This window comes from Stylophora pistillata, chromosome 1, assembly GCF_964205215.1.
Source record: "Stylophora pistillata chromosome 1, jaStyPist1.2, whole genome shotgun sequence".
NCBI lineage: Eukaryota > Metazoa > Cnidaria > Anthozoa > Scleractinia > Pocilloporidae > Stylophora > Stylophora pistillata.
The window spans coordinates 20,311,968-20,326,093 of record NC_142519.1 but is presented as its reverse complement, the minus strand read 5'-3'; the positions used below and the strand labels follow the sequence as shown (position 1 = coordinate 20,326,093).

General features: G+C 37.5%; 1 protein-coding gene across 2 annotated transcripts in view; it reads right to left on the bottom strand.

Annotated features, from left to right (window-relative positions):
* Nucleotides 1–4,170: 4,170 nt before the first annotated feature.
* The window catches only part of LOC111342250 (transient receptor potential-gamma protein), a 122,780-nt gene continuing 112,824 nt past the window's right edge, over nucleotides 4,171–14,126 (bottom strand). For both annotated transcript variants that reach the window (XM_088743203.1, XM_088743206.1), the window contains exons 17-19: nucleotides 9,134–9,299; nucleotides 7,331–7,521; nucleotides 4,171–5,117 (exon numbers count right to left, since the gene is read on the bottom strand). In XM_088743203.1, coding sequence (XP_088599329.1) covers nucleotides 4,965–5,117; nucleotides 7,331–7,521; nucleotides 9,134–9,299 — 510 coding nt within the window. In that variant the 3' untranslated portion in view covers nucleotides 4,171–4,964. The remainder of the gene's footprint in view (nucleotides 5,118–7,330; nucleotides 7,522–9,133; nucleotides 9,300–14,126) is intronic.

The following is a 14,126-nucleotide window of genomic DNA, read 5'->3' as shown; positions in this document are numbered from 1 at the left end:
TCTAAGTCAATTTAAAATGTTTTCAAAACCATTGTCACCTTCTAAAGAGCAAAAACAAACAAAGCGTTTTCAAAATGAGACGGAGGTTCTTCCTTGTTTTGAACTGAACTTCAAATTCTTGGAAGAGGCATGAAAAACCTCTTTCGCTCGCGACAACCCGAAAGTGAGAAAATCCTGTGAACACGGCCCAGAAAAAACAATCTCCGAGCTAACAGGTCACGCCAACCCGCGTTCAATATCCATCTGCAGCCATAATCTTTTAGAAAAACAATAATGGATGTCCAGCAAGTTGGCTGGGTTTTCAGTCGTACCACTACGACTGTCACAGCTGCCAACGCCAGCGACGGTCTACGCACTAAAGCTTTGCGAGAAATTTATGTCAACAGCCTTGCACTTTCATCAGTAGTTGGCAATAACACAACATCAATGAATAACGGCATTGATGATCTAGCAGTAAGAGTTCTAGGTGGATTGTTCACCAATGTATCGTTCAAAAATTCTCCAGTGAATATCTCAATCAACTTTCAGTCGAATGCTCATCCCAACGATTCAGCTAATGACAGTCGCCTGTAGTGAATTTCTAAAAATAAAAAGATTAAAGTTTTTGGACTTTTCATGAAACACTTCTTTGTTTTTAAAGGAATAAAGAATCGATCAATACATGTATTTGCACTTCAAGGCACTTACCTTATATTAACTGCGATGTTATTGCACTTGAAATCAGTGCTTTCGCTTGCACACTTCATCACAGGTGGCCCCAGCTCTGTCGCAGGCTCTTTTATAGGGAATAATTAAAGAGTTTGTATAGTGATTTAGTTAGACTTGCTTTTGAGCTCCGTAAATGTAAAGTTGTATGAAATAATCAAAGAAATAAAGTCTTACCTTTATAGAGAGTAGTCTGTGTTGTTCTCCTCGCGATTTGAGGCCGTTTTGATGTGTTTTAGCTTGACGCCCTAAATCACCATGCACAAGATACGGGAAGGTCGGAAACTTCTGTTGACACGTGGTCGCCAAAATCGATCGAAAGCAACACTTAAATACTTTCCCTCGAATCAAAACTTGGCAGCTCGAAAGCCAAATAGTTGTCCTATAAGTTCATCGAAAAAAATCCCACAAAAGATGGTTTGTCGAGCAATCAATCCAGCGAGAATTTCAAATTAACGGCCGTTCTGAATTCTTCTAATGCGTGGAAGGAACGTCTTGTGCAGCTGAGAGACCGTTAATGCGCGGTCAACCTGGACCCCAGTCAAATCTCTCTCAACGGGTCCTCCCCATAGTCTTCTAACACCAACTCATCTCACATACTGAGGTACCCCGGGTAAGAGGATATTTGTGAAAATCAATTGAAAACAGTGAAGATGGACAGTATCGACGATCTAGTCAAGTCGATGAGTTTACCCGGGGTACCTTAGTATGTGTGAAAAGTTGGTATTAGAAGACTATAGGGAGGACCCGTTGAGAGAGATTTGACTAGGGTGCAGGTTGACCGCACATTAACGGTCGCTCAGCTGCACAACATGTTCCTTCCACGCATCAGGAGAATTTAAAACGGCCGTTAATTTGAAATTTTCGCTGGATTGGTTGCTCGACAAACCAACTTTTGAGGGATACTTTTCGGTGAACTTATAGGACAACTATTTGGCTTTCGTGCTGCCAAGTTTTGATTCGAGGGAAAGTATTTAAGTGTTGTTCTCGAGCGATTTTGGCGAGCATGTGTCAACAGAAGTTTCCGACCTTCCCGTATCTTGTGCACGATGACTCGCTGGCCGAGTTAAGGCGTCAAGCTAAAACACATCAAAACGGCCACAAATCGCGAGGAGAACGACACAGACTACTCTCTATGAAGGTAAGACTTTATTTCTTTGATTATTTCACACAATTTTACATTTACGGAGCTCAAAAGCAAGTCCAACTAGACAATTGTACAAACTCTTTAATAATCCACTGTGAAAGAGCCTGTGGCAGAGCTTACCCGGCTTTGATGGCAAACTGCCATCAAAGCCGGGTAAAATGTGTAAATTATTTTCCTTCTCGAGCAAATTATTTCGTATTGAAAACAAAACCTTATCAATCAAAATTTCGCAAATTATTTGGAATTTTGAAAAAAGATGTTAACGATAAACGGCTTGTAAGTCCAGTGAAATACCACTATTACACCTAAATAGTGAGAAGCTTGTTTAAAAAATGCGAAAATTAATGTAAAATCAAGCACGAGGTACAAATAAAATTGTCGAAGGTTCAAAACGTGTACGACTAACCTTGCTTTCTATTCGCTAACATAATGACACCTCTGACAGTTGGCTTTAAAATAGCTTTCTAGAGCGCGCGCTTGGGATAAAAACAAACAATGATATTGCCGATTTAATTTCTTGTTTTCTTATTTTCATTCAGTTATGCGATTCAAGGAAAATTGATTACCTGACGAGGGAATTCCGCGTTAAATTGCACTTAAAAACCGATATCGCACGAATCGCGATATCGGTTTTTAAGTGCAATTTAACGCGGAATTCCCTCGTCAGGTAATCAATTTTCCTATAGAAGATACACAACAGAACCTATCAGTAAGACCAGTTAATAATCTGTGTATTTGTCGATACATATCATGTGTGTGTTGTTGTTTTTTTCTTTTTCCGTGATCTGAATTTTCAATATGGGTTTTAAATTTTGCGTGTTTGAATCCGCGAGGATTTTAAATCGCAGCCTTCATTTTCGCGATTTTTATACAATCCTCTGTGAATTTAAACAGGCATTGTTAAAGAAAACTATTTAGATTTTGGTCCAGAAGGTGATCTCACTGATGACATTTTATCGGCAAGAAAATAAAGTGAGAAATGTAAGATAAAATAAATGTAAGATAAAATAAAGTGAGAAATGTAAGGCAATGCAATCAATCTGCAATTTATCAATCAGCCATTTATAATCACTGATTTGCTTCCTTGTTCCTCAATTATTCAGTAAGTCAACCCTCCTGGTAAGTCACTTGTTCAGCAGACAATCTGTTGGTTTGATTACCAGTCGACAAGTTGGTCAATCAGTAATACCCCAGTCAATCAATCTGTTAACGGGTGTAACAATTAGTCAATCAATCCATGCACAACCGAGGCTTTTCTAACAAAATTCTCTCCTTGAATCATTTGGGATTTTAACCAGGACAAGACATTGCTAAAAGTGACAATACCTTAAGGTTGTTACCCAGAAAATAAGATTGAATGAAAATATTTTGTCTAAAGGGCTTAGAATTATGTCAGAATTGTTGATGACCACATGTGCATCAAAAGTGGCATCAAAATTAAAAGACAAATTAAATTCATTCAATTAATTGATCATTTCTATACCTGAAAAATGGCTTCAGATCCTGGTTCTGGGGAATTTAATCGACTTGATGTTCCTTTCTTCATATCATCTGTAATATAACATATAGTGTACATGCGTGTAGTGTATTGATTATACATGCACATATTTTAATTATTGACGACGAGCTTAGTATGTGTTCTAAGGTGAGCACTGTGTACTTAATTCAGTAAATGTACTATTAGCTGTAATCATACTGTACTGGAAATACTTGCACGCTGTAAAATTACTATAAGTTAGTAGACTCTTCTACTTCTAAATGTGTAAAGTGTTTGTTAATAAAGTTCAGTAAGCCCTGGGGAGGGTTCATGCGTCTTCTTGCTTCCCCAACCCTTCCTATAGCACCTGTGAAGGCCCACCTGCCTGACCGCTCGAATTGGGGGAATTAAAATGCTTTTTTCATTCCTTCATCCGTTCCTGCAGTAGTTTCTTTGACTTTATCGATAAATTTTGAAATCTTTTGACTGATCACGATCTTTTCTGATCAACCTCTGGGCAAGACTGGTTGTACACAATTTTACAGTGATTTGCAACAGTTAATTTTCCATTTAAGCACTGGGAAGTTGACAGTTCATTAATATGTGACCGACCATCATTGTTAAAGTAAGTTAAACACTTTATCGAACGGCACAAAGATGGCTGCCCAACTTTCAATTTCTGAGGAATATACAAAGATGGCAGTGATAGGGGGCACTATGTAACACAGCCAATCAGATTTGAGAATTGTGTATTCCTCTTATTTGATTGGCTGTATCTCACAGTACCCCCTGTTACTACTTGAGATATATGTTAAGGATATATCATGGGCTTGTCAAACAATCGTGACAAAATTTCTTTTATTCAGAAATTTCCCGAGTGAGCACACTTTACAGGAGTTTGATAATAGCACAAAACTTGTATAAAACCTACTGTAAACGATCGCTTATCAGCAATATTGACTTTACACTGCACGCATTGTTTGAATGATTACATAAACTGAGAAAGCAGTATAAATTCTGAAACAATCTTAAGAATATATGGTTAGGGGGCAGAGTATTTGTAATTCACATAGACTGATGTAAATGCGATCTGTCCATCTAGTATATTGACACGAAAGAAAATAATCAAATGTAAATAGATTATAAAATTACTTTTCTTGATACAATACCGACGCGTTCTTCAGCAAACAGAGAACAGATTTAAAGCATAAGAAAAGTGATATCTTGCTGACCAGATGTTTGAAGTTGAAGAATTATATAAAGCAAAAGTAACTTTTAAAGGACACATGCTTTTCTTAATTTCTAGATTCTTTGCAGGTAAGTAAAATACATTGAAGCTTTACGAGACATCTTACAGCTGTAGATATAGTTTGTAGATACTATTTGAAATTCACCTTATTATTTATTCATAAAAATGGTAACACACGAGTGTCCATTGAATGTAAGCTGAAAAAACGTTTTCGTACAATTACTGAGATGGCTACAATCTTACTTACTTTCCTCCCTCCGTTAATAAAGAATGAAGTAATGACGAGCGAGGAATACTGAAATTGGAGCTGCAAGGGTGGTACTGATCAACTCCCTGATCCATCAAAGCTCGCGCATTTACACTATTACCTGAGGACTTAACTCAAATTACAAGGAAGTTGGTTCTTTTTTCTCCTTTACTTCCATCGAAATCTGAACTAATTTTTTCAGTTCGGCAAGTTGTTCCTGAAGAAGATCAATTTTCTCCTGCAGGTCTTCATTTGTCACTCTTCTAGAAGGGTCTCCGTCACGGTGGCACATCTAAAACATACAGCAAAAGAAGTAATATAGTGACAATTATAGCTGTGAGCTATGATCTCTCATGTCCGAAATTATGAAAAACAGATCTGTGTGAGATTTATAGGATGAAGTGAGATGTGCGCGCTCTTCGGCTGGTCGCTTCTTCTAATCAATCAGGCCACAGACATGCTTAACTAAACCCTTTTTGTTGAACAGGGTAAATGGTTTCATCGATGTTTGCCAACTTTTGAAGAGAGGAGAAACGGCACCCTCGCCACATGCTTCGAATATGGCCACCACAACAACAACAACACCTTTATTTATAACCACAATTTAACTTATAAATTAAAAGTAGCTGCAATATAGCGAAGCTAATCGAGGCAGGTAGTATGAAAAACTTGTCAATTACATATTAATATAATATTATTCTCGCGACAATTAAATAAAGAACGATTGCAAACATACAAATGACAATTACCAAAGTGAATACAAAAATATAGGTATACTACTTACGAAGCCACGAGCACATAATTAAAAACAGGAAAAGCTCAAAATACTCTTTATTTTAACGAAATCTAGTTTCTTGTCATTTCGTTTATTAATGTATCAATATCAGGATAAGAATCCTGGTCTAGAAGGATTTGAAGTAGAGATTCGGTTATTTTTTTCTTGAAAATATATTTTGGGAGCTGTCTCAAAACATCAGGAATACAGTTCCAAATTTTTGCGCCCATAGAGGAAAACGAATTCTTATAGTGATTTATTAAAAACTGGATCATTGGATAATGCAATTCAAGACTTTTTATTGGCTCAGCCATTATGGTATATGAGCCAATATACCATAATCTAATTTCTGTACATTGTTAAATCCGGTTTCTTCTCATAAAATAAAGTCGAGAAGATTTTTCTAATAGCTTGGGGGCGTTTTTTTAATAAAACAGTTATTCCACTCGCGTTTGTTGGATATGAGATGATTATAGCCAACTCGGCGCTACGCGCCTCGTTGGCTATCTCTCATCTCATATCCAACGCGCGCTCGTGGAATAATTGTTAATTAGTCGATAGTAGTTTATATAGAAGTTACCAGCGGTAGAAGATCGTGTGTTATAATGATGAGTATCTTTAATGGGTCTAAAGAGAGCAGAAATGTTAGATGGCACGACTTTGTCATAGACATCATGCATTAAGATAGAGAAATTTTTAAAGTAGATTAAAGGTAAAGGCAGAATATTGGTAGAGATAAAAAGTGGAACAGCGTGAACATTAAACTTTGAGGAATTCATCAAGCGGACCACCCGTTTTTGAAGATGGAGTATCTTGTTTAGGTGCGTTTTGGCTGCCTGTCTCCAGGCAGTAAGGCCATAGGAGATATATGGAAGAATGAGAGATCTATATATATATATATTAAGTAAAGTCACGAAGGGAGTGAAATGCCTTAATCTATATATTATACCTTTATGACTACTGATCTTTGACGCGATGTGGCTGATATGATATTTCCAACAGAGATTGCTATCAATTAGTACCCCTAAGTACTTAACATATAGTTACGTTCTATACTTATCAGTCTTACTTTGGTTGTCATATATATTAAGTTTAACTTTATAATCTAAGCGTTTTTGGTATGGATGAAAGATAAAAAAATTAGTTTTCTTTATATTTAGGGAGAATTTATTAGCACTCAGCCAGTCACAGACATTAAGTAGCTTCACATTTACAACAGTTTCGAGTGATCTTAAATTCTTATCAGCATATAACAGATCTGTATCATCAGCGAATAGGTGCAATCCTAATTTGTTTGAAGCCTTGTAAATATCATTAATATAAATCAGAAACAATAAAGGGCCCAAAACAGAACCCTGTGGCACTCCACAAGAGGTTTTTTCTTTTTTAGAAATAAAGGCACCGACCTGAGTGGTTTGGGTTTTTCCATATAAGTATGAACAGAACCAATCATTGATTATACCACGAATTCCGTAATGAGCCAGCTTACGTAATAAGATATAATGATCGACAGTACCGAATGCCTTTTGCAGATCAATAAAGACCCCACACGAAAACATGCCCTTTTCCATATTGAGTTGAATTCTATTGACAATGTCACGGGCACAATCATCCTTAAAGGTGGAGAAGCGTGCCGAGGTGTAATGTGTTGGCAGATCATTGATGAAATCAAACCATTTACAGCTTTAGTTCATAGCCCATCACCCTCCCCCATTTCCTTTCCAACATACCTTTGTCAGCACTGCAATGCCTTTAGCTGCCAATGCTACGGAGGGAATCAGTTTTTTCCCTGAGGTGTACTCCAATGAAGATCGCGCCACTTCTTTACCATTTAAGAAGAACAGCACAGGAATTCTGCCATAGTGCACTCCTTTAAAATCAACTTCACACGCAATGAGATCACCGCGGTGAGCCATGGGTCCTAATTCATCGATTTAAGATATTTTAGTACAGGGCAAAAAGAAAAATAGTTAAATAAAACAAGAGGTATCAAACGACGTAACAACATTGTGTGAAATTGAAATTTTTTGTTTGTTGTTGGATCTTGATCAATGAACTACCTCATCGGAAGTTAAAGCTCGATCTCTCTCGTTCTATTTCTACTAGGAATGATATTTATACCAATGATCCTGGCAGTGCCATTTGTTTATATGAATCTCCTTGGCCTATAAAGTATTCTTTGGGGAGCACTTGATCAGCATACAGAAGGCGACTTTCCGAACCCCCTTACGATCAAAGGATCCAGGTTTTTTTTTTCAGTTTTACACTCCAGTCACATGGATTTCTAAGCAACTTTGTCCGTCAACACTCTCTCCTGGGCATAGAACTACATCTTGCATGCACAACAACAATATACTCCGCATTTAATCCATGTACATCAGAATGGTAATATCGAGGGGTCTATTTCGATTTGAAAGAGATACCCTCAATGTTATGAACTAACTTTTCAGAATCTTTTTCTTTTTGGAACGGAAATTGATTCTTGGAAGGTCGGATTAGGGAGAACGGTAAAATCTTGAAGGCGTTTTCAAAGGCCATCACATCCTGGTAAGTAAGGACCTGGAGGTTTCGCCTCATTGCAAGTTTGCCTCCTACCTCAATTATGAGCCAGCCGTCCCATGTAGTAAAACAGGTTCGCCCCCACCTTTACCAGTTTCCCCTCAAAATATTTCAACTCGTTTCCTATGATATAAATCGATCAGCATGAAATTTCACAACAAAACCATGACAAAGACCGATCAACATGCAAATTCAATTTAGCAGCCGAGTTAACCGACGCGCGACTATTGCAGAGTGATGCAAAGCCGCTTCATTATTATATATGATCTTTATCTAAAAGGGTTGACATCGCTTTCACAAGTTGACCATCTTCATTTACATCACCATTGCGCATAAGCATCATGTATCGACATTCCTATCCTTGGAGTATGCCCGAAGTTGGTCACCATGGACCCAGTTAAACGGCCTGGCCTGCCACGAGTCTCCTATAGCTCAGTGGTACAGTATTCGAAGTACTGATCAGAAGGTCCTCCATGTTCGTCTCCTATAGGGTACACTCGGAGTTCCTTTTTCCACCGAGTATGCTTGTGTCATTCGCTGAATAATATCTTCTTTCACTATTTTATGTCACTTTTCGTGGCAAATTTTAAAAGCTATTTTTATGAACAAACTAGACGAAAACGGCTTCTCCGGGAGGTAAGCCATATTTTGAAGCAATTACCAACGTACGTATTTCATAGTTTGTTATTCACACTAGTGTGTCATTGCGCCCGTCGTTTCATGGCGACTTTTCGTGTTTTTGAACTGAACTCATTCCTCAAGAAAACAAACTTTGATTTCGACTGAGAAGAAATATGTTCAACCGTCAGAAAACGAGTGAAAAGATTTAGGAGCGAAGTGGTAAAAATGGGGCGAACTCACCTTGCTTCAGGGGGAAAACTCGCGAAGATGGTCGGGAACAAACTTGCAAGGTGGCGAAACCTACGTAAATACTGTAGTAGACAGGTGACACCTGTTGTCAAGGTAGCGCATACCTTCGACTTGTCTTCCACACCAGGACTCGCCTTCATATATTTTCCCATCGTCCACGTGATAACCAACTGTTCCAGCACGCCACCCGGGGAAATAGTGATGGTCATAATCCTCATACACCACACCCAATCCTATGAAACGCTTCTCCCTCGTCTCCTGAATAAGTACCTACAAAACAATGAATATCCACTCGTTTCGTATCCACGGATGGTTCGAACTCTGTCGATTCGTACCCAAATTTAGTCGAATCATACCCAGTTTATGTCGACTTGTATGTCTCAATATTTGGATGAAATCTATCTAATAGTATTCTATACATTAGAAACTGAAGAGTAAATAATTTCAACTGTATGTAGCTTAGGTATATTGTAATGGTAAATAGTGTCCCCAGTTGGTTTTCTTCAAGCTAAATACTATCGACAGTTTAATAAAGTCCTTCATTCATTCATTCATGTCGATTATTGCCTACGACACGTTAGCAAAGAGTCAAGCGAGTAAAATACAACAAAAGTAATCAGCTGATTCGCGCATCGCACAAGGTGTGATTTTTCTGCTCTGTTATTCTCCGTAATAAATTCTAGAAGATGGGAAAAATTAGCACAAATGATCAGAATTTCGATCCATTTCTATATAGAGTACACCGTATCAGAAAAAGACCTTCATTTTTTTCCCGTCATTCATAACAAGCGATATTCAAGCGTACATTGCTCACGCGCGTAGTTTTAGGGATTTTTATCCTATATCTTGATTTCTGAGTAACAATTAATAGGCATCTACATAGCATTTTAATGGGCTTACTTTAATCGGAGCCTGTTTTTGGGAAAAGATGATCTATGAAAAAAAAATGTTAAATTTTCCGTTTCTCAATTTTTTTGCCTTACTCCTAGACACGAAACACTTAGAGTCTTCAATGGGGAGTATGTTTCTCTTTCATTCCCTTCTTTTTCTTATTATGGGAACTAATCGTCCACTGCGTTTTTTGTACAGTTTTATACCAAAGACGGTATGAATGACCATTCTAACCGGTAAAATATAGGGGGAAAACCGTGGAGATGAAATTGAGGGTTTCATCAACCGACAAAAACGATAAATTTTTACCGTCACCCACCAAGAAAGGAAGGACATAAGGACATAAGGAACTTTATTCACACTTATTCTATTGAAAAAATACAACAGCAAGAAAGAAAAAAAGTAAAAAAAAAAAGTTCTAACTATACATGAAAGTACACAAAGCTGTGGAAAGAGTGTGTAGTAGCCAAAGGAGCCAAGCTTTCGAGTTGGCTACTACCATAGAGCAGTTACAGATGGGTGGAGGTTGAATACTTAAGGAGATAGCATGTACACTACATGGTTAAAATATTAAAATAGAGCTATATGATATATTAGAGTTGATCAAGATGTCTGCCTGCCAAGTAAGAAGAGTTTATATTCTTTGTTAAAAGCTTTTGGCGGGGAGACACTTTATTATAATAGGTATTGTTTGCCAGGTCTGCCACTACGCTGAATCTTGCTAGACCATAATTGGTTCTAGAAAGTGCTCAGTACAAGTTTGATTAGTGGCATACCTAGTATAGTATTTATGGACAGCTGAAGCCGGTTGAGCTAGATCATAAAGGACCGGAGGTATATTCTTTTTTTGATATTGAATTTTATGCACAAGAGAGCCAATTTTTAATTTAAAAATATTCTCTAACTTTAAGATTTCTAATGGTGTAAAATATTGTGTAGGACTTTCCCTTTTTCTGGCAAAGAAGATTTTATTTAACCTGGTTTGGTATGCAGTTCCCCAGCATATCAACTCATATGATAGATATGAACATATGCGTGTATAGTACAGTTGTTTGAGCGTACTCACAGGTACATAATGTCTAAGCTTAAATAGAATTCCGATGTTTTTTGTTATTTTATTGTTGATATGCTGGAGCTGAGCATCCCATTTTAAATGTTCATCTATAAAAACCCCCAATTATTTGATTTGGGACTTTTGCTCTATATTTCAAGCTGTTATTATTATATTTATTCTCTTTTTAGGTGAAGTAATGATCATGTATTTAGTCTTCTTGAAATTAATTGACAGCATATTTGCTGCACAGTATTTTAAGACCTTTCTTAGTTCTTCATCAATACCTGATTGCAGCTGCTCAGGCTTCTTTTTTTGAAGAATAAAACATATTTGTATCATCTGCAAAAATCCAAAAAGTTAAATTCTCTGAAGACCTCGGCAAATCGTTAATATACAATAGAAACAACAATGGACCTCGTGTGGAGCCTTGGGTTACACCGCATGTGATGGTTTTCAGGCTTGATTCTGTATTACCAACTTTAACATATTGTTTACGATTAGTTATATAACTCGAAAACCATGCATGGGGGACTCCTCGAATCCTATACTTGTGTAATTTTCCTACGAGAATATGATGGTTAATTGTATCAAAGGCCTTGTAAAAGTCTAAGAAGATACCACAAGTAATTTGTTGACTGTCTATTGCTGACTTCAAGTTCTCCACAGTTTCTAGAATGGCATATTCAGTGGAATATCCCTTTTGAAAGCCAAATTGGTAGTTAAAAAGTAGACATTCTTTTTCTAAATAGGACACAAGTTGATCATATACTAGTCTTTCCAGTACTATAATAAAGGGAGAAATAACTGCTATTAGTCTGTAATTACCTAGCTCAGATACACTGCCGCTCCTAAATATAGGGGTTACTTTTGATATCTTAAAAGCTTCAGTAAACTCCCTGATGATATTGACTCTTTTGTATATTTCAGTGAAGGGTGCAGAGAGCTGTTCAGCTGCAAGTTTGATAAGTTTATTAAGAACAGCGAGTGATGCTTTATTTTCTTTTAGCCCAGCAAACAATGTAAACACTTGTGTTAAAGTTACTGGAGCAAGGTAAAAGCTTTTAGATAGCATAAATTCTATAAATTGCGCAAAGGGTCCGTATGATCTGGTTTAATTTTCTGGACTAAAGTTGGCCCAATGTTGAAAAAGAAATTATTTAATGATTCAGCGATGTCCTTTTCTTGTGTATAAGTACTGTTAGTATGAGCAATTTTTGTGGGGAAAGCTCCACTTTTGGTTTTCCTTTTAACAAGAGCACCCATAAGTTTCCAAGTTTGTTTAAGTTTATCATTGCACTTTGAGAATTGCAAGCTATATATATAGTAGTCTGTCTTACTTTTATTCTAAAGATGTGAAAGAATAGCTGCATAACGTTTATATTCCCTTTTTTGGGAGTCATTGCTCAAGAAATGTGTACGGTACATTTTCTGTTTCCTTTTCACTGATTTTAGGATAGCCTTAGTGAGCCATGGCTCACTAAGATTGCAGCTCAGCATGAACATATATTTACTTTATGTTCAAGTTTAGTATTTTTACCTGAACTGACAGTTTAAAATATTTCGATATCTAATTTTAATAGCAATATAGCTATTTCTTTGATAACTTTTTAATTCTGGCCAGTGGCTACGTGACGCAAGAGTATTCCCGCGTTCGAGCAAGTAAGTCACTTCAGAGACGTTTACATCATGTTGAGCGTGTTGAAAGCCGTCTTGAGCTTCTATCGTAAATTAAAGGAGAAGATAAGGTTTTCGAATGATTCAAGACAAGACTTTCTGTTAGGGAAAAGCATTAAAAATTCTTCATTGACACACCATTGATTTCTTACGGATCAATGACAAGTCCGCCAAACTTGGGCTCGGCTTGTGTGAGCTCAAGCTCTACCGACTTGTAAAATTAGCAAACCTCCACGCCGTTTTACATTTTAAACATGAAACCTTCAGTGTCTTGCAATGTGCTATAAATTTTTGTAGCATCTCGGAGGAGTCACAAATTGGGCGGCCAGGTGCTACACTCGTCCTGGCTCCTTACACCCATTTCCAGTCTGTCTGTTTCATTGACCTTCTCCCCTCCAAGACAATTTCCAAAGAAAAAGAAGTTGTCATGAAAGAGTGAATAAAGAGCTGCAGACAAGGGAGACAGAGGACTTTCAAGGCAAAGATAACGAAGTTGCACTCCACCAGATGTTTACTTGCATCCCAAACCTCTAGGAGTGTGTGGAAAGTTTATTTTTCATGATGACCGTGAGGGAGATGATGAATCGCTTCATTCTATGGCTGCAAGAGATTTGCTTTGTCCAATTTGTTAGCAACGCAAGTATACCATAATTCAATATCAGCGTTGAACTTGAAGCAACACTGGCTGATCAGTACGAAAGCGACTTTAAAAGTGAATTGATGGAAAATGAAGGTAAAGAGTCATATGAGGGACTTTCCCAAAACTGGACATTCCACTACAAGATCTGGACGGCAAAATTTGATTTTTTAATTTATCTCACCGCTCCTTGCCACAGCGTCCAAAAGGCGTTTCAGAGTACTTTTGAACTCTAGTAAAAACGTGGCCTTGTACCATCACAATGTTAGGATATTACGCATCATACGACAATTTCATCTACCCACCACTATTAATCAAATCAGATGAAATCGCCACGTCAGCAATGAAATGGTTTTTGGACTAACTAGAATGTAATTAACTGGAAAAGGAAAGTAAATAGAGTCGACTTGGATCGCAGTTTGGGCAATGTCAATAGCTTAGAGAAGGCACTAATGTTGAGTGCAACGTCAACGAACTGCCGCGATATAAAGGCGCTCTCGAATATGGTGTTATCGATCACTAAATGTAACGGCCATTGATAACCGCCTTGACGATTCCATCTTGAGGAGTCGGGTCTATAAAACTCTACTAATGAGGTCTTGGAAGTACGCCTCACTCCACTCCGTCGAAGGAAGACTGAATAGGCCTCAAAATAGTTTTAATTATTAAAATAATTTACATCAAATGATGAAAAACTCAATATTAACTTAAAACTCATCGAATAAATATCCTCCTAATCACCGTAAGATTTAAAAATTTAACCGTCAGCCGTCAGCCGTCAAAACCGGGAAAAATTAACCGTCAGCTTTCAAAGCTACCCCCCCCCCCCCAATTTAGGTGG